Source organism: Megalobrama amblycephala, linkage group LG15 (assembly GCF_018812025.1).
Source record: "Megalobrama amblycephala isolate DHTTF-2021 linkage group LG15, ASM1881202v1, whole genome shotgun sequence".
In the NCBI taxonomy this organism is placed as follows: domain Eukaryota; kingdom Metazoa; phylum Chordata; class Actinopteri; order Cypriniformes; family Xenocyprididae; genus Megalobrama; species Megalobrama amblycephala.
In genome coordinates, this window is record NC_063058.1 from 22,848,399 (window position 1) to 22,870,623 (window position 22,225).

At 37.5% G+C, this 22,225-nt stretch overlaps 1 protein-coding gene across 5 annotated transcripts in view; it reads right to left on the minus strand.

The window, feature by feature from the left end:
- Nucleotides 1-22,225, minus strand: part of pot1 (protection of telomeres 1 homolog) — an 83,780-nt gene that overhangs the window by 56,891 nt on the left and 4,664 nt on the right. The window contains exon 1 of one of the 5 annotated variants that reach the window (XM_048158739.1): nt 6,721-6,840. The exons of 3 other annotated variants lie outside the window; for them this stretch is intronic. In XM_048158739.1, coding sequence (XP_048014696.1) covers nt 6,721-6,731 — 11 coding nt within the window. In that variant the 5' untranslated portion in view covers nt 6,732-6,840. Of the gene's footprint in view, nt 1-6,720; nt 6,841-22,225 lie in introns of those variants that run through there. One more of the 5 variants, XM_048158742.1, reaches the window with a different exon arrangement.

Here is a 22,225-nt window from a genome sequence, read left to right on the forward strand (position 1 = left end):
AGTGATGTTGTTAGTGCTTATGAATATTCCTACGCATTTCTCCCAGGCACTCCAAAAAGGAAATTGAAACCTCCGAAGTGGAACGGAAAGGAACTAAGCTTGCACAAAGTGAATTAGGCTTTACTGTTAAAAGCACAGAATTCAGGAAAAGACAGAAAAATCAATACATTGTGTGTCTAATTAATTCCTGAAGGGATTTCTCAACTCCAAATAAGAATTAATTAACCCAGACAACATTTTTTTTCTCCCTTTTTCAAAATCACGACCTCAAAACACGCTAGGATTTAAAGTAAATACACCATTTTACATCACTATCATCACAGCAACACACAACCACTGACATGCTGAACAATCTGAACATGCTTGATGGACAACGGTAGATTCATGTTTGCAGGGAAAACAAATTTTTTTGCTGGAACAATTTTTTTTAGGTCTTTAATATTCATTGAAACTACTCAGTTCTAGTGATTTCTGTTAAGTCTGGCCAAGAACCAACAACTTAGGATGTTCACACAGTTCAATTCTCTTGGTTCATTTGGTCCGGAACAAAAAAGAAAATTATACATTCCTGGTTCGCTTAGCATTCAAACTATCATTTTTAACACTGAACCTAAAGATACAAAACAGAAGGAATATGGATAAGGTCACAACCTGATTGGACAAGATTTTATGATGTATATTTGAGATTAAACTTACTGAACATCTAAACAATGCTGTGTGCTTGGCTGAATGTGCTTGTTCTAATCTATGTTCATTCATACGGTGGTATTTTTACCATTTGAGAACTCACAAATGAAATATGTAAAGGAATAAAAAAAAAAAACAGCAGGGGTTCCTCTGTCACACACACAAACAATGATCTGCTGAAGGATATGGCAGTTCTGTACTGAACCTTAAAGGGTTAGTTCACCCAAAAATGAAAATTATGTCATTAATGACTCACCCTCATGTCGTTCCAAACCCGTAAGACCTCCGTTCATCTTCAGAACACAGTTTAAGATATTTTAGATTTAGTCCGAGAGCTTTCTGTCCCTCCATTGAAAATGTATGTACGGTATACTGTCCATGTCCAGAAAGGTAATAAAAACATCATCAAAGTAGTCCATGTGACATCAGTGGGTTAGTTAGAAGTTTTTGAAGCATCGAAAATACATTTTGGTCCAAAAATAACAAAAACTATGACTTTATTCAGCATTGTCTTCTCTTCCGGAATCCTTTCCATTGAATTGATTCCATTAAATTGATTCCATTGAATCCTTTCATCTGTAGGCGTTGGTAATGCACTTTTACGTCGTTGTTTTTGGCGATTAGGACATCCGCGACATGCACACTTATGCACCATTTTAAAAAAATATAGCAATACCAAAATACAAACAATGTAGAATAGCTTGAATACAGCGTGCGTCTCCCTCAGACTGTAAACGAAGCTCTGGCGCACCAGATAACACGTCAGCAGTAGGGTTGGGTATCGTTTGAATTTGAACGATTCCGATTCCGATTTCGATTCTTTGTTTCGATTCCGGTTCCTAACGATTCTCGATTCCGATTCTTTTAAGAGGCAGGGTCAAAAAAAAGTTTAGGATATTTTAAATGAGCTAGCTAACCAACGGTCTTTCTGAAGGAAATAGTCTGACCTTCTCCATCAATTTTAATTCTATGAACTTTTTACTTTTTATGAACTTTACTATGAATTTCTCACAGGGCTGTTTTCAACTACAATATAGGCTAAATATCAAATCTATGAACTTGAATATAAATATTATAAATTATGAATATATTGAAAACACATTTACACATGAGTGTATGGCTGCATTTACACTGCAAGTCTTAATGCACAAATCCGATCTTTTGACCATATCCGATTTTTTGGCCAGTGTGTTTACTCACTTGCGACTGGTATCCGATATCTGTGTTTACATTACTTCCTGCCCCAAAATGATCGTCACTGATAGTTTTAAATGCACATAGTAGATCCTCGGGTTTTGAATGGCCGTGCTATTAAAATTATTTATATATTTCATGGAGTGGCCATGAAAATGGCCAGAATGGATAAGTTAACAGCTGTCATGGATGTATTGCAGCGTGAATTCTGACTGAACGGATATAGACCGGAAAATAAAGGTAATTTGTGTTTGATATTTTATCTACATTTATTAGTTTTAGAATTCCGTTTTTTGAATGAATTCGAGCGAGCAAGGGAGAGAGAGCGCAAAAAGAGAGCTACAGTGAAGCTTTTGACTTATAAGAAAAACAACAACATGGCGGTCTTTTAAATTAACCGGGCATAGTTTGAAATTCAGCTGCTGAATATATGTGTGTGCGTAATTTCTTTCACGACAAAGTTCCCACATCAATATAGAGCTGCGAATTTTTAGTGCGAGTGCATACATCAGCTGCTTCATAATATAACATTGAAGCTATATTTTAGTGAGCAAACATGCCGCCCTCGCCATTTGTGCTTGAATTACAATGGGAATCGGATATGCGTGTTTAGACGTAAGTCACATGTTCAAAGATCGGATATGTACCGGATTTAAAACCACATTTGGAAGTGGCTCAGATCGGATACAAAAAATCGGATCTCGTGTGGATTGCCAGGCTGGGGGTCGGAGCCAGAGGAAGAGGCAGCGGAGGACGGTCGGCGCAGCGCGTCAAAGACATTTATTTATTTCTACTCCATGAACTCGGAGGTGCTTTATTATGTTCGACGTGCACCCTCCTATGCACGAAACAATCTTGCCGCAAATGTTGCTTTTTGCCGAGATTTCGTTTTATTTAGAAAAGTGAAGCCACACTTTGGACCGCCGACGCACGCTATCCATGTTCGGCTCGCTCGGTTATGCCAACAGTGGACGCTTCTTAGTTGGTGTTCAGCGGTTTCTTCTTCCAGTCGGCGTACTTTGAATCGAAACTAGGAATCGAAATTTAAACTTTTGAACGATTCCAGGAAAATCGCAAAGCTAGTCCCGGTTCCAATCGATACTCGATACTCGATACCCAAGCCTAGTCAGCAGCATCTTACATCAGCAGCGTCACTGCGGAGTCGTGAACCAAACTCCGGAGCAGAAGGGGGCGGTAATGCACCAATAAGCTGGATGCTAACCACCGTAAAACAGGAAAGAAGAAGAAGAAGAAGAAGAAGAAGAAGAAGAAGAAGAAGAGTCGTGAACGCGGATTGACAACCGACCCGGAAGAGAATACAATGCTGAATAAAGTCGTAGTTTTTGTTATTTTTGGACCAAAATGTATTTTCGATGCTTCAAAAACTTCTAACTGACCCACTGATGTCACATGGACTACTTTGATGATGTTTTCATTACCTTTCTGGACATGGACAGTCTACCGTACATACATTTTCAATGGAGGGACAGAAAGCTCTCAGACTAAATCTAAAATATCTTAAACTGTGTTCCGAAGATGAACGGAGGTCTTACGGGTTTGGAACGACATGAGGATGAGTCATCAATGACATAATTTTCATTTTTGGGTGAACTAACCCTTTAATGAATAATGTAGCTCCTACGATGAGAATAACCAGTTGCTTGAGCATTCTGTCCTTTTTAGGGTCGCATCTTGTGACATGTCAAGTTTTTGGTTCTTTTAGATGTCTTTGGTCCATGTTGTGTTGATATTTCAGTCAAACCGCACCAGAGTTTGTCTGGAAGCGGACCGAGACCCCTGAAAATGTCTCGGTCCGCTTGTTTGGTGAGCACCAAGGTCCAGATGGCAGCGTTTACACTTATTTAAAAGAACCTCGTTAAGCCAGTTATTTTAGTTTATAAAGTTTTTAAATATGTATATTTTTCTTACAAAAACCCATCGCTTCACTTTAGAAGGCCTTTATTAGCCCATGGAACCATATAGATCATTTTTATGATGGATGGATGTGCTTTTTTTTTAAATCGTAAGCGCCATTCACTACCGTTATAAAGCTTTGAAGAGCCAGGATATTTTTAAATATACCTCTGATTGTGTTTGTCTGAAAGAAGATACTCATATAGGAAGGCTCGAGGGTGACTAAATCATGGGATAATTTTCATTTTTGTGTGAACTATCCCTTTAAGTTGAATTTTATTTCAATAATATTTATCTGCAAGTACAGTTTTTTTATATATTCACTTTAAAGATTTGAAGTACACCACAAGTGCACACATTCGTGAACCGATCATCTCTTCCTACTAGTTAATTTATATCATCAAATAAACATGAATGAACATGAGAGGGAATGTTGTTTGAAACGCGGAAAGACGTCAATGCACACCATTTCAAGTTCAAGCCCACCGAGGTTAATCTTCTGACTCCTGACTGCTTTGTCGGAAAAAAATGGCGGATTCGGCGTTATGATTGGTTAGATCGCTTGTCAATCAAACTCCCGGCGAAGGGTCAATTAAGCACACAGTATAAAACAGGGGTGTCAAATATACGGCCCACAAAGGTGTCCAAAGTGTCCCGGGGGTTGATTTGAACTATAATAAAAAATAATATTTCTGTTATTAATATAATATAATAAAAAAAAAATAAAAAAAAATAGAGATGCACGACTAGTCCACTGGCCATAAATCCAGACATTTTTATTTTTATTTTGGTCAATCTTTATTCCGGGCTTGCAAACAAACTGCTTTGTAATAATTTACCAAAATTTCATTTGTGTGGAAATATTTACTAAGCCTGTAAAAAGGACGTTAACACAGGCACACGCTGAATATGGATGAGGAGAACAGACGCGCCAGCAGAGAAAATACTCTACCAAGCTCACTGTATGCGAAAAATAGGAAGAATAATATAAATATTAAATTGGGGTTGATATGAATGTATATCTGAAGAGAACCGTTTTCAAAAAAGTTTTGATGGCTTTTTCCTCTTATCTCCTGTATAAAGTAGTAGCCTACTTTATAGACGCAGCGCGGCTTTGTGTATAGCGCTAACCAAGGAAACGCCTATCACTGCTGTTCCATAAGCGCCACCTACTGTCAGAGAGTGAATTTGCATTTTCATTCAGTCCGTCTGCTGATTTGGTTTTGTGCAAGTGTCTTATGTAGCATAATTTCCCAAAGCTAAAGTCAGACCATGCTGTTTTTGCTGTTAATCTTGAAATTATACAATAATTTAAATATACAATAATTTAAATTAAAAACAACTGCTCATGTGCATAACATCTTTGTTGGGATTGTGATAAAAATGCAGTGCTTGCCTCCAAGCTACAGATATTTTTTGAACAAACAAATTTGCTTTAAAAAAATAAAAAATACAACCAGTATCAGAATCGGCCAATTTGCTTGTAAAAAATTGGAATTGGCCATGAAAAATCAAAATAGGTGCATCACTAATAAAAAAAATATTAAATAAAGCATTATTTTAAAAATCGAATAGTTTTTTTCGCTGTAAAAACAAATGCAGTTTTAAAGAGCAATGTACTAGTTTTCCTGCAAATTAATTTGTTGTTTATATGGTTAATATTAATGCAACTATCAGCGCACTAAGGTTGTTTTTTTTTTTTTTTCATTAATTCGCCGCACATGGATGGTTATTTTTTTCCAATCTGGCCCTCAACCTAAAATGAGTTTGACACCCCTGATATAAAACAAGTGAACTTGTTACAAGTGCTTCAAATGAAACTGTGAAAATCTTTCAAAGACATGATGCAAACCGTGGCAAATCGTGATTTTTCATGTGATATTTTATCCTCAAGTGTTTTTGAGGTTATGATACAAATAAGCTGAGAATTAGTTTGATTTATTATGTCTCAATTATATCTTGTATGTCACAATTGCAACTTTTTATCTCTTAGTATAACTTTTTACGTCATAGTTTTGACTTTTTATATTACAATTAAGCATTATTTTCCCTCATTGTACAAAAAGGACATTTTATGCATGATATTCATTTTAAAAAAATTGGTTGCAGAGTTGCAAGGTGCTTATTTTTTAAAAAAATGGCCAATTTACAGATATGGGCACTGCAAAACTATAATATCCTTGGACTGGACAAACAAACCTTCCACACCTTTACTAACAGTTACCCTGTGCTGTGTTTAAATGGGTATATTCGAGTGTGAAAACAGCAGCACGCTTCAGGAACATGGTAATGTGACCCTTTGAGCTCCTGTTAACAAAACACTTCAGTAATAATGCCAACATCACAACAGCTAATGTTAGAGGAAACAGCTCCTCAGGCACATTTACCACAGAAAGATGCACACGCTAAACGATAATGACAATGGGGGAGAAAGAGATACGGTCCACTTTATTTTTTCGGAATCTGTGGCGAGGCAAATGTTGTTTAGCTGCAATAACTGCTGGCCTTTATGTAATTGAGTTTATACATTGACATTTATGCAGAACAGCTGCCATTACTGTCAATGGTAGCGATATCACACGAGCCATCAAACTGAAACTATATCGCTTAATGCACTTCAGTAAACATTTATCACTTAAGTATTTATATTAGGACTCCCTAGACTGCAAGAGTATGCATCTTCCGTATCACAAATAGACGTTTCATTGCAGAAGGTAAATGTTTACATTTGCATTTCTTAATGCCAAGCATATGCAGCAGCTGAACCAGCAAAAGTATAAAACACTTGCACAACTGAGGTAAACAACAAAGTTAGCTTGTTTGCTCTAGCTAACTTCCTGCTGAAATTACTCAATGCAAGATGTTTGGCGTACTCATTCCGCATATATATTAAACTATTTCTTTCAGCTGAAATGTCAAACTCACTGTGTTCTCATGCACCGCAAGCTTTCAGCTTCCTCCTCCTCCTGATGGTTTGAATGGGCGCTTACTGTACCGGATATTACGTCACTGAACCACGCATTAAAACCCCGCGGTAATCAGATCTGCTTTAGGACAATGGTATTTATTGACAATTAATTCCTTTACTTAAGTATGAAATACGAAAGCAAAAATATCTTCCACAACATAGGTTATATAGGCTAGGCTATTTAAAATCTATGTTAGTGAATTGTAGAAAAAAAACTTAACAGTAAAGTAGGAGCCTATCAATTCTTTAAAGGGTTAGTTCACCCAAAAATGAAATTTCTGTCATTAAGTACTCACCCTCATGTCGTCCCAAACCCGTAAGACCTTCGTTCATCTTCGGGACACAAATTAAGATATTTTTGATGAAATCCGTGGGTTTCTGAACCACACACAAGCAGAAACGTCATTGCACCTTTTAAGGTCTGGAAATGTACCAAAGACATTATTAAAATAGTCAGTGTGAGTAAAGTGGTTCAACTTTAAAGGTGCCCTAGAATTGACAATTGAATTTACCTTGGCATAGTTAAATAATTCGAGTTCTGTACTTGGAAATGACATACAGTGAGTCTCAAACACCATTGTTTCCTCCTTCTTATGTAAATTTGATTTGCGCCAAAGACCAGAGCGAATCTCAACGTAACACCGACAGCGACGCAACAGTCGGGATCATTAATATGTACGCCCCAAATTTTGCATATACCAGCCCATGTTTAAGGCATTAGACAAGGCAGTATTAACGTCTGGAGCTGCACAGCCGAATCAACAGACTTTATGCAGGTAAGCTAGCAAGGACAATAGCGAAAAATGGCAGATGGAGTGAGAATAACTGACATGATCCATGATATTTTTAGTGATATTTGTAAATTGTCTTTCTAAATGTTTCATTAGCATGTTGCTAATGTACTGTTAAATGTGGTTAAAGTTACCATTTTTTCTTACTGTATTCACAGAGACAAGAGCCGTCGCTATTTTCATTATTAAACACTTGCAGTCTGTATAATTCATAAACACAACTTCATTCTTCTATAAATCTCTCCAACAGTGTGTAATGTTAGTTTTAGCCTCGTTAGCCGCAGCATAGGCTACTATCAAACTCAATCAGAATCGAATGTAAACATCCAAATAAATACTATACTTACATGATCTGATATGCTACATGACGAACACTTTGTAAAGATTCATTTTGAGGGTTATATTAGCTGTGTGAACTTTGTTTATGCAATGTATTATAGAGTTGCGAGCTTGGGGGCGGGGAGCACGAGCATTTAAAGGGGACGCGCACAGAATCGGAGCATTTTTAATTATCCCCCAAAATAGGCAGTTCAAAAATTTAATAATAAAAAATCTATGGGGTATTTTGAGCCGAAACTTCACAGACACATTCAGGTGACACCTTAGACTTATATTACATCTTGTGAAAAAGGGTTCTAGGGCACCTTTAATGTTATGAAGCGACGAGAATACTTTCTGTGCGCAAAAACAAAACAAAAATAACTTTATTTAACAAATTGAATTGTAGTCATATGCAGTTGACATAGTGAACGCAATGCAGGCTTCCATGTTTATGTCAGAACACAAACTCATTATTGGCCAGCTCCTGCATCAGCATCACACGCATGGGTCAAGACCTTCGTTCATGTTCGGAACACAAATTAAGATATTTTTGATAAAATCCAATGGCTCAGTGAGGCCTGCACTGCCAGCAAGACAGTTAACACTTTCAATGCCCAGAAAGCTACTAAAGACCACGAATCAGTGGTTCGGAGTGTGTATCAAACTGCCAAAGTCACGCCCCCCAGTGGTGAACCACTGAAATTTCAAAACACTTATAACATATCGAAGCCTCGTTAACTGAAATCACATGACTTTGGCGCTCCGAACTGCTGATTCGAAACAAAAGATTCGTAAAGCTTCATGAAGCAGTGTTTTGAAGTCGGCCATCACTATATATTGTTGAATAAAGTCGTTATTTGTTGGGGTTTTTTGGCGCACAAAAAGTATTCTCGTCGCTTCATAACATTAAAGTTGAACCACTGTAGTCACATGAACTGTTTTAAATATGTCTTTGGTAGCTTTCTGGGCATTGAAAAAGGAAATGATCTTGCTGGCAATGCAGGCCTCACTGAGCCACTGGGTTTTATCAAAAATATCTTAATTTGTGTTCTGAAGATGAATGAAGGTCTTACGAGTTTGGAACGACATGAGGGTGAGTAATTAATGACAGAATTTTTGGATGAACTAACCCTTTAATACCTTTCTGGACCTCAAAAGGTGCAATGACGTTGCTGTTTATGTGTGGTTCAGAAACCCTCGGGTTTCATCAAAAATATCTTAATTTGTGTTCAGGTTTGGGACGACATTAGGGTGAGTAATTAATAACAGAAATTTCATTTTTGGGTGAACTAACCATTTAAGATTCATAAGGCTATTGCACTGACACAGACTAATATTGCTCCTGAAAATGTTTATGATTATTAGCAATTTATTATACAAGGTTCATCTGTTTTGAGAACTCTCCACATTTAACCATGTTTCAGTGCATTTGTTGGCACATCACTGTGGAGAATTGAGTCCTGTGCTAAGCTGGGCTCTGCCTAATATGATGTAGCCTCTGGTTACTTTCCTGGCATTGCTGCAATGAAACTCAAAGATACTGTGAAATCCTATAAAATGTCAGCCAGGAAGTGCCTGCCCTCCGGCGTCCCACCTGCTTGATACTGAATCAGTTTCCTCTTCATCCCATAGGATCCTATGACAGGATCCCTGAATGAGTGAGCCAAAATTCTCAAAGATCTTACTCCAGGATGTATGCCTGCTCAATACTAAATTAACATTATGCAAGTACATGCTATAAGATTCTTGGCTGGCTGTTGGACTGGCTCAAGACCATGATCCTGTTAGATTTTGAACACAAGGGGCTGCCATTAATGAGGCACAAATAATGTGTAAATCAGACACTTTTTCATCAGATGTGTTTGTAATTTACACCTTTTCGTGACCAGGCATGCATGTTAATTTAAATATGCTAATTTTTTTCTCATTGTAAATTGGTCATTTGCAGTGGCATTCGCAAGAGAACGTAAACTCTTGAAAGTCGGTATGAAACAGAAATCGCGAAAGTCTTTTCTTCCCTGTTGTGACATATATCTGAGTGAAACGGTATTTCAAACAAACAAACAAAGAAAATGTAGGGCGGGACTTGATTTTGACTGTGGGGAATTGATTAAATGGTTCGTGCTATTGCTATTGATGTGGTTTATAGACAAGCTCCTGAATCCTACTTGACATGACAATCTTGTAGCAAAATGAATCTTATGGCAATGCATCATTTCTAGATCTTTCTTTGTAATAAGTAAACCATCAAACACACTTGAGTTGTCAAAAGTACCGACTTCTGTACCTAGTCAATCACAGACATATCTGTTGAGCATGTGACATTTAAATATAACTCTGAGACATTTCTGTTGGGCGCATGAACACAATGGCCAATCAGAGGTGTTTACGAATCTGCTCAACAGTGCTCAGAGCATCACATTTTTAAAGGTGCCCTCGAATGAAAAATTGAATTTATCTTGGCATAGTCAAATAACAAGAGTTCAGTACATGGAAATGACATACAGTGACTGTTACGTAACAGTCGGGATCATTAATATGTACGCCCCCAATATTTGCATATGCCAGCCCATGTTCCCAACATTATGAAAGGCATTAGACAAGGGCAGCCAGGAACGTCTGGATCTGCACAGGTGAATCAACAGACTAGGTAAGCAAGAACAACAGCGAAAAATGGCAGAAGGAGCAATAATAACTGACATGATCCATGATAACATGATATTTTTAGTGATATTTGTAAATTGTCTTTCTAAATGTTTCGTTAGCATGTTGCTAATGTACTGTTAAATGTGGTTAAAGTTACCATCGTTTCTTACTGTATTCACGGAGACAAGAGCCGTCACTATTTTTATTTTTAAACACTTGCAGTCTGTATAATGCATAAACACAACTTCATTCTTTATAAATCTCTCCAACAGAGTAGCATTACCCGTTAGCCACAGAGCACAACCTCAAATTCATTCAGAATCAAATGTAAACAATATAACAGTATACAATACTCACATAATCCGACGCATGCATGGCGCATGCATGACGAACCCTTTGTAAAGATCCATTTGAGGGTTATATTAGCTGTGTAAACTTTGTTTATGCACTGTTCAAGGCAAGCGCGAACTCCGTGGGCGTGGAGCACGAGAATTAAAGGGCCACACACCCTGAATCGGCTCATTTATAATGATGCCCCAAAATAGGCAGTTAAAAAAATGAATTAAAAAAAATCTATGGGGTATTTTGAGCTGAAACTTCACAGACACATTCAGGGGACACTTTAGACTTATATTACATCTTTTTAAAAAAAAGTTCTAGGGCACCTTTAAAATTTCAGTATCGATTGGTACCGAAGTCGGTACTTCTGACAACTCCAAAGTAAAAACTAAAAACTCAAACGTTTTTCCTTTGCATTTTTCACGTATAGACAACAATGTTGTGAAAATGGTCCCCGCTCACACGGCTCCGCAAAAACAACTAAAAATGCTGTATTATGCATGCCAGGCCAGTAGCTGGCGATGTCACTTTTTGTAAAGAAACACCATGCGCCTATAGACTGAATATGAATATGCATGCGCATGACTTCACTGTTTTCGCAAATTACACAGAGAAAATAATGGTAACTTTTTTGAAAAACCTGCACTTTGAAACCTGTTTGCATTTTCAGTCTGTTTTTCATACAAAACCCCATCTCTTTGCTTCAGAAGGCCTTTATTAACCCCCTGGAGCCGTATGGATTATATTTATGATGGATGGATGCATTTTGGGGGGCTTCAAAACACGCCCCCCATTCACTACCATTATAAAGCTTGGAAGAGCCAGGTTATTTTTAGAGCCAGATATTTGCCTGAAAGTCATATACACCTAGTATGGCTTGAGGGTGAGTAAATCATGGGATAATTTTCATTTTTTGGTAAACTATCCCTTTAATGCAAGTCAGCACAGGCCTTTGACACGGTTGATGTGTCTTGGATCATTCAAAAGTGACAAATAAACTAGGCATGTGCTAAGTGTATCTGTCAGAAGTTTGTGCTGTATTTAGACATAAAAGTTTGTGACAAACAAGTGAAGACAAGTTTGGCTCATTTCACACTTATAGCCTTGTAGTACACACATTCGCACATTCTCACAATCCCCAAGCTGAGACACTGGGGATATGACTGTATTTCATGTGTATCACATTTTTATTTGTCTCTCCTCAACAAACTTTTCCAGGTCAAAAAGTACTGAAGATGTCACAGCCAATTGTAAGGCTTCAAGCTGGCCAATTAGGTGATGCAGAATTTTTGGGTCTTCTTTGGTTATGTAAAATCAGTTCCACCTTCTTTTTTAAAAGTTATCTGTACACATCAGTAGTATGTGAAAAAAAAGTATAAAAAAGAATAGGAAAAAAAAGCACAGCAGAGATAAGATGCTATGATAAATAAAAATTAAAAGCTATTGTTTTTCTTAAATGGAAAAAATAAATGATTGACAGTTCCGATTGGTCCACATTTTCAAAAATTGACACTGAAAAAAAAAAGTCACTATGAATTCAGAATTGACAATTCTATTACAGTACTTATCAATAATTCATCCGTGCCATCTTTTTTTTTTTTTTTTTTTTAATTCATGTGCCCTAATAATCTTTAATCAAAATAACATCCCCTCCATTTTGCAGCTCTCTTCTCTTCTCTGATGACGTGTTTACTGGCGTGAGGGCGGGGCTACCTGTCACTTGCATGATATCGACCAATAGCAAACCACAACCATCCAATCAATTCCTGAGAGACAAAATCAAGTCCTGCCCTTTTTTCTTGTTCGAGAAGCCGTTTCACTTGGATATACGTCACAACATGGTAGAAAAGACTATCGTAACTTCCGTTTCATGCTGACTTCAAAAGCAAGGCACTTATGTGCGATGCACTGAATGGTCAAAGACGTCCATCTAGCACATGTTTACATAGAAAAATAATTAAAAACCATGCAGCACAGCGCAATGCGAAAGCGCTTTCTGTGTCAACTAAACCCTATTTATCCCACTTCAATGGGTAGAAGCATCAAAACGTACAAGAAACAGATGTCAAAGACAGATGTCAGCATTTCACCTTGTCTGATTTTGTTGCAAACATGCTTTCAGTCCTCAGCGATGTACAGAATGAAGCAATCCATAGCACTAGCTTTTATAGGCTTGCTGAATGGAGACAGCAAAATTATCCATTCATAATGATTTTTTTTAACTTCTTTTCACTAAAAACTGTCATGTGTATGTTGATTATGGGGTGTTGAGGGTCCATTTTCAGGAAAGGAATCAACTTTGTGGAATCAATTAGCCTGAGGAAGAATCTCTCTCAGGTTGAATAACTCCAAAGCATACAAAATTAGGCTTGCCACTTACATTATACCTGACAGACCTTGGGTCCTATAGTCGAAATCAATACAAATGAAGAGTTTGTCATTTTGGGGTCATCTCATGACCGCATGGCATGTCTTGGGGTTCCTCACAGCATCAACACCAGAGCCTTGGAGACCTATTATGAGTAGGCCCCGGACAGAGACTTTGCTTCCAGCACTTTCCTGATGAAATGCCACATGTTTTATGGGTAGTAACTCTGTGGTGGACAGGGTCATAATGAGCCCGTGGAGAACCAGACATCTGTCAGCGCTGGGCTTGTGTGTGTGTCCATATGTGACAAATATGAAAGAGAAACTAAAGAGAGGAAGACTGAATGAGAAATAAGAACGAGACCAAAAGATACAAGACTCCCGAGGACAGCAAATTCAGTAGTCAAATGGTACAGACACACATTATACCTATAAGGAAGTTCTTGGGCTTGGGAAAATGTGCAGATTGTACTGCCTTGTTTGTTACTGCTGGCATTAATAAAGGTAATTTATGGAGAAACTATAGATTATTGATCCAAGCTCTAATCTGAGGTGATTTTCCCCCTTCTTTTTTAACCTCTGATTTATGAAAACTTTAAAAGAGAAAATTGAATTTTACATTTTCCTAAAAACATACACTTACAAAAAAAGGTGCTATATAGCACTAAAAGTGGTTCTTGGCTCATAATCATAGGGGAACCACTTCTGGTGCCATGTAGCACCATATCTTTAAACGTGCTCAACAGCACCTTTGTCAAATGGTGCTATGTAGAACCCCTAAGTGGTGCCATATTACATTTTATTTCTTCAACAAAAATGGTGCTAAACAGCACCAACAGTGGTTCTTTGGCTCGTAAAGAACCTTTAAAGGGGCTTAACAAGTTCTTTGAACAGCAGTGGTGCTATAAAGCACCTTAACCACCTCAAAGAACCACTGAAGAACCATACAGGGGCTTAACAGGTCCTGTATACAGTAGCGGTGCTATGTAGTACCTCAGTCATCCCAAAGAACCGCTGAAGAACCACTGAAGAACCACTGAAGCACCAAGATTTGGTGCTATACAGCATTTAAAGTGGTTCCCCTAAGATTACAAGCCAAAGAACCACTTTTAGTGTATACGTGAAACTGTGTGAAAATTAAAACCACAATAAAGCGTCATTATGTGGTTGCTAATGTGTGTTTTTTTTTTTACCATTCTTTGTTATATGCTTGCTATATGGTAAATGGTTTCTTACACCATGTCCTAACCAGTGTTGGAGAAAGTTACTTTTAAAAGTAATGCATTACAATATTGCGTCACTCCCTAAAAAAGTAACTAATTGCATTACTTAGTTACTTTTTATGGAAAGTAATGCGTTAAGTTACTTTTGCATTACTTTTTCTCATCTGGGCTGTGCTGTTTGTTTGTTTTTATAATAACAAAAAGTTCTATTTTTGGCAAATGTAAAGACCCGTTCACACCAAAAGTGAAATGAATAAGCCTCAGGCTGACGGAAATGCAAATTCACGCCTGTACAGTAGAGGGCGCAGCTCAAACAAACAAGCCTTTCAGCTGTTCAGCCATTCAGGAATACAGAAGAATAAGACACAGGAGAAGTAAATGTATACTCAAATTTAGTTTAGAACTACGGTGCGTTCCAAACGGGATATATCGCCCTCCGAAGGGCACTTCGGAGTGAAAATAATCATGGCCGCCATATTGAAGGGTCGTTCCAAACTGAAGTGCTCAAAACTGGCACTTCAAAGGGCCCTTCGGAATGAAGGATTTCGAAGGGAACAACTGATGGACACTTCGGGCCCCCATGATCCTTTGCACAGGGAAGTTTGACGTCACAGAATGGGTACAGGAGGCTAGGAGTTCGATTTTAACTATAAAGGTATGTATAATATTTTTATGTACTACTGTAATATTTATACGAGTTAGATTTGGTACATTATTATGGTCAAAACGACATTGTACTTCAACAAAAAAACTTTACAGCTCCCTTTATCAGTCCATTCAAATGTTTAAAATACATATATACAATATAGCCTACATGCGATAAACCTAAAATAAATAAATAAATAAACTAACGTTAAATAAAGGGCGCAGCTTGCACAATCTACTCCTCCTTGATTGTCTCGTTAAGATGACGCAGAAGTGCGTTCCAAAAAAAGAGTTTTTTTGACCCCTACACCCTTCATCCCTTCGAAGCTCTCACTCCGGAGGGTAAACCCTTTGAAGGGATTAGGGCATAGGGATGAGCCCTTCCGAATGGAACGCAGGGATAGTCTAGAATAATCATCATGTTCACACACTGCACAAACAATGCCTTTGCACTCCTGATTTCTCTCAACATGGGGACAGGAGAGCTGTCAGTCAATACATGGGAAAACAAAGTAACTTGCGTTTTTGAAAAAGTAACTAAGATATTTTGTTGTAAATGTTAAAGTAATGCATTACTTTACTAGTTACTTGAAGAAAGTAATCTGATTACATAACTCGCGTCCCAACCAGATGAGATTCTAGTGACAAAAAAACAATCACAAATCACAGCCAATCAGAAGAGCGTTGCAAGTGCAATGAAATGGATAAGTACAAAACCAATAAAGCTGTAACCAATAAGCTACAGATCAATCCTACTTACAACCTGCTAGTGGCTAACCAGGAGGATTCCCAGGGCAGACTGCTGGGTAGACATGCTGGAGACAGTGATATGGCTTGTTTTAGCCAATTTAAAGGGATAGTTCACCCAAAATGAGCACACACACATTTTGTTTGAAACAACATTGTCCCCTTGTCTGCCATGCATTAAAACGGGCTTCACAGTGCATATTCAAATCACTGTGACACCATAATTAAACTATGAAATTACATGTTCTGCTTATGGTTTGTTCCCCATGGCACTAATTAGGACTTCCTATTTAATGGCACAATGAAAGCAGTGAGTTGCATTTGTAATATTTATTTGGTTTGTCACATTTTTTTTTCGAATCAATGTGTTATTATCAACTGCGTCGGAGCAGTTTTGGAAAGATGGTGTGATAATGACCCATTTCAGACAGACTCGTCTTTTGTGTGGCTGCAGTATTTTTAGACATATTAACCAGGGAATTATTTCCCTTGGCTGTACCCCACAGCTATTTTGGTAAAACATATCATTTGTGTAACTTACAATATATTTAGGAAAAGTTTAGGTTCATGAAATAAGATGTAGTCCAGATGATTGAACATGCACAAGATTATAACGGTAATAATGGAGTGTAAAAAAAAAAAAAATCAATAACTTACCGACGCAAGCAGGAATAGTATACAATATGTTAATTTCAGCAGTCATTCTGACCTGCTTCCATATAATGCATGCTAATTTACAGCAACTAATTAGTGATAAAATGTGGTGAATTTTAGTTAAACAATGAAGTTTGAGGGTGTTTAATCAGCTGCACTTGAGCTTAGAACACAAACGTGATTGAGAAAGGTGTAGGAACTCATTTGAATGGTTTGCTGTCATTGAGGGCACATGAAGTGAAGTCCACAAGTTCTTATGTTCAATTCTTTGATAATTATATACAATTACGCAGGGAATAATTAAATCCATCATTATCTCAAGTACAGTGCACTAAAAAGAGAGCAGAACGAGAAAATGTTTGATTGTGATAATTACTGAAATTATTACATGAAGACATCACCTCATAATTCAGGAATACTTCATTCCCAACCAAGGCCTTGAAACATAGTTAACAAGAAAACAAAGTTAGTGAACACTTTTACAGTATATCATAATCAGGGCTAGAGAAATCAACTGGAAACAGATCGTACAATGCGCTTATGTGAAGTGGCTCTTATTTATTTATTTAAATATATAAGAAATATTTATGGATCTGGACGTAGGCCAGACTAAACCCCCATGAGCTTCCCCACAAGCACAACAGCTGGTATGTGTTAAGCATCAAATAATTTCTGTTAATGATGTTGTACTATAGATGAATTTCTACAGGCTACAGAAACCTATTCCAATCTATACATGGTCTCTAATGATTGAAGTGTAATTGATAGGTTTCCCCTTACCAGAGGCACTCAAGAGATTTCCAAAAAGCCAACCCCTAAAATACAACTTCATTCATATTTTATTCAAGCTAAAAGTTTAACCACTGCAAAATGTATAACTCTTCACCCTATTCAACTGAATTATTGATGTTACTTAAGCCTGCAGAGGCAAATGCATCGCATTTACCCTGCAACAATGTATACTGTTGTTATGCTCTTCACATCATAACTTGGTTTTCCAAGAACACTATAATCAAACCATTTAAAGTGCCACTATTTAAGGTTCTGAATATTGTTTTGGGAGTGTCCTACAACAGGTTTACATGCATGCGAGGTCAAAAAACACTTTCGTTTTCTCATAATATACATTTAATTTCACCACAGTTCGTAAACGATTCGTTAGAAGCAGTTTGAAGAATCAGTCTCTCTAAACCCTTCCTCTGCGTGAGCCTACAATGCTCTGATTGGTCAGATGGCCAGTGCTTTGTGATTGGTCTATGAATTTTCCCAGGCGTCTGCGAGCGCAATAAGTGGGCGGGCAATATGCTAATGTTTCATTGTGATGTCACAACGAAACAGCTTGGGATTCATTTTACAAACGACTCATTTAATTGACTCAGAGTCGACTCTTACTTTTGAGAGACAATAACTTTATATGGTGCACTTTCAGATTTAAATATTTGCAGGATGTTTTCATTCACTTAGAGCTATGTTAAACACTACATGACAGGTAATTTTCAAAAATCCATAATAGGGGCACTTTAAACATATTTTAAACAAAGCAGACAAAGCAGTCTATCTATGTTATCTTTACAGCACTTGCAAGTCAGCAATGTATTGATATTCCTCAAACACTCTGGTTAAAGTTTGTTCAAAACCCCAAACCGCAAGTATTATACATATTCATTCAATTAGCCTGAGCCTCTTAACATGGCAAATTAGCCTTCCAGTTTGGCTTAAAACTGACATCATGACTACTATAGCAGTATTTCATTTACACAGAACCACCAATTTCAAGGTCCAGAAAGGTACTAAAGACATCGTTAAAAAAGTCAACGTGACTGCAGTGGTTTAACCTTAATTTTATGAAGCGACGAGAATACTTTTTGTGCGCAAAAACAAAACAAAAATACGACTTTATTCAACAATATCTTCTCTTCTGTGTCATTCTCATATGCTGTTTACATCCAGTGCTTCCAGGTTCTACATCAGAATGCCAACTCATTATTGGCTGGCTCCTGCTTCACCATCACACTCTGCCAATACTGAGCCTGTGTTCTGATGTAGAACCTGGAAGCCCTGAACGTAAACAGTGTATGTTTCTGTAAAAACATACAAAAAGTATTCCCGTCGCTTCATAAAATTAAGGTTGAACCACTGCAGTCACGTCGATTGTTTTAACAAAGTCTTTAGTAGCTTTCTGGACCTTGAAAGTGGTGGTTTAATTGCTGTCTATGGACTAGTCATATACATCTCGGATTTTATCAAAAATATCTTAATTTGTGTTCTGAAGATAAACGAAGGTCTTACGAGTGTGGAATTTTTTGGGTGAACTAACCCTTTAATGTTACACCGAAGCATACATAATCCATCAGGTTCAGTTGATGCATGGCAATAGTGCATTACGTTTTGTTGTTTTGTCTGGAATACTCAAAGCTGATTGGTCAATCAAGCCACCCTGTGGGCTGAAATTTTCTAGTCTGTTCATTTGGGCAACTAAAACTTATGCTCAGGGGTGTTGCTAGTTGGGGGAAAAGGGGTACTGAGTATATGGGGCCCAGAAGCAATGGGGGCCCATAACAATCTCCCCCAAGGGCCCTTGCAACCCAATGCAATAAACAGTAGGGTGCCTAGAAAACATAGCGATTCCACTGCCAATGCTATACATTCATGTCTCTTGTATCACCATGGTCTCACTCCCTCTTATTTCATACAAACGCAATTTGTGCCATCTAGTGTAAAAGATATGGATTGTAATAAAATATGACCTCAGAATACTTCAATAGTCAGACTTTTCTGGCAAAATAAACATGACATTTAGCAAGTAGCAAGGTGGTAACTTCACTGTTTTTGAGGCAGTTAAAGTTACAGCTCTGAAGTATGTTTTACCCGCTTAATCTCTCTTTCTCTCTCTCTCTAAAAAAATCTTTTTTTTAGCCAGGTTACCACCTTGGGTGTGCATTATTTGTCAATAATTTGTCAGTTATTCCTTACTTAAAGGCACACTATGTAGTTTTTCACCACTAGAGGTCGCCTATTAAAAAAAAGGTGTAGCTTGATGATGCCAAGATTGAGCACGGATTCTTGGGAGATGTCGTCTTCACCTCACAGCCGGTGGAGGAAAAGAATCGGGACGGGACTCGGGCAGAAATCATGTTCATGGGTGATATTATTAACATTACTGTAGTATGAAGCAGAGCAGGGCAGAATGCTGTGGGAGCGCAACAAGGCAGCTGAAGCAATTGCTAATGAGAGACGAGCGCTACACGAGGGCAGCGGAACTTTTATTATGCCACAGTCGCTGCTTCTGCTTCTTCCAGTCAAGCATATGTGGGGTAAAGCAGCACTGTTTATTATATTAGATACTTTTGAGTGTGTTGAAAATTATGTTATAACATTACTTTGTAAGTTCGCTCGGCAGCTGCTATCAGTGGTAAATTCAAGAAAAAAATCAAGTTTTCTGTCTATAAATGAATCCAAAGAGTTGTTCCATTGCCTAATAAAACATAAAATATATTAAAGCGTCTCTGGTGTTTCCATGGTTTCTACAAAATAAAACCAGAAATAGAAGGTAACACAGGTATGATGTCATTGATAGGTGACACATTGGACACGGTCCGTGTCCTATGTAAAAATGGCTTATTTCTCTGGATTTAAACATTCTTGGGATAACGTAAGTACACAAGTCAACAAAATATATAACACTGTTCTAGTGGTTTTTGGATATTTTAATCCATATTGTGCCTTTAATGTATGCATGGCTCACAATATCTTTCTTTTGCACAAATCTATTTGAAATACAATTAAACAATTAAATGACCGCAGCGCAGGTTGATTTACTGCCGTTCACCCTTACGAGTCATCAGAGAATTGAGAAACTTCAAACGAGTGCACACTGAACAAAATGAAAGGAAATGCTCATTTATCCTCTCATTTCTGAAAGGAAAGCTGTTTCACCGAACACCCCCGGCCACACGTTCATTCACCTTTGCTTCCACGCCAAAGTGATTCTGAAAAATGTACAGATATAGAGCCTTATATTTAGTTTGACGTTAATGGCTCAATAGGTTCTTGTTTTTCTCGTTTTCTTTGTCCTTGTCTTTTTCACTTTGTAGCTTTTGCTTTATAGTCCTGTTTTGACATATTTCATTGGCCTTAGCTAGTGAGGCAGAAAAGAATTCAACCTTGCAATTCCTTTTTCATATCTCTCTTTTGTTATTATTGTTATTTTTTGTAAAACCTCTCTCTTGGTGTTGGTGGACTTACTAACCAAGGGGCCGTATATAATGGAACTCCATTCATCCAGATAAAAAGAATGTTGTTTCCACAGCAACAGGAGCCCATTAGACAGACACAATATGAAGCATCACTCACAGGGACATAAGATCTCTGACTAGTTCATTATTCCACACTTTACAAGGAAAATTAACTCACATTTTCCATGTGAGTTGTTGTCGGGCTTTAATGACATTCAGTGTCTATAAAACTGTTTTATCACAATATGTTGAAGACATCATTAAGATATTTGACTACAGTAATCATGGATGTGAGGTCTGCAGTATGCAGAATACCACACAAACAAGAACTATATCTCTTTACCAAATACACATTCTTGGTCTTATTGTGAATTTCTAAGGGCTGTCTTCACAAACTTTTATTAAAATCGAACCAGCTTTTCAGCTGGCATCACCAACATCACCAACTGCAATATCCTTTTGCAATACGTTTTTTCAGTGAGTATGGGTTGCTTTTTCCAAATATTTTTGACATCCTTGGCCGTGAAGAGGTTCATATTGACTTTACACACCATAAGCAAAGGGTCATGTGATTGTGTAATGAACAGCAAGTCTAATTATTACTGTGAATTGTGAATACCATATGGGATGACAATGACGGATATATCATACGCTCTCTCTGCACAGATGACTAACCAAGCCATTTAATTTAAGTTATGGAAACTTAATCAGTCTCATTGAAATTAAAAGCATAACCATCTGCCCCCCCTCCCCCTCCCACCCTCTTGAAAGTAATTACCTAACACTAACCGCTAGCAGTGTAATGTTTTGATCTGTCCTCCAATTGTTTAATTTCATGCAAATGTATTCTCCTCATGCTCACAATGGTTCTTGGTGCAGTACAAGGCACACAAGCGCAAGATATCTGTACCACTGCACTGTTAGATTCAACAGAAAGCACAGACAAGAAGTCATTTATTTTAATCAAAACTAATGAAGTTTGGTGTGTGATTCTGGTTAATGTGAAGACTGATGCGAAAATGAAAACAAGTTCACAAGCAAGCTGCACTAATTAACATTAGCACTCATCTGTCTTTTTTTTTTACCCCAAAGCATGTCTTTTTTTAATGAAAATATCTTTCCTTATACCAGTGTAATATTCTGAGACAACTATAAGTTCAGTTCCCTAAGAAGTGTAAACACTGTAGCTATATCCAAAATCATGGCCATTTAAAATACAACCCCGATTCCAAAAAAGTTGGGACACTGTACAAATTGTGAATAAAAACAGAATGCAATGATGTGGAAGTTTCAAATTTCAATAATTTATTCAGAATACAACATAGATGACATATCAAATGTTTAAAATGTATCATTTTAAGGGAAAAATAAGTTGATTTTAAATTTTATGGCATCAACACATCTCAAAAAAGTTGGGACAAGGCCATGTTTACCACTGTGTGGCATCCCCTCTTCTTTTTATAACAGTCTGCAAATGTCTGGGGACGGAGGAGA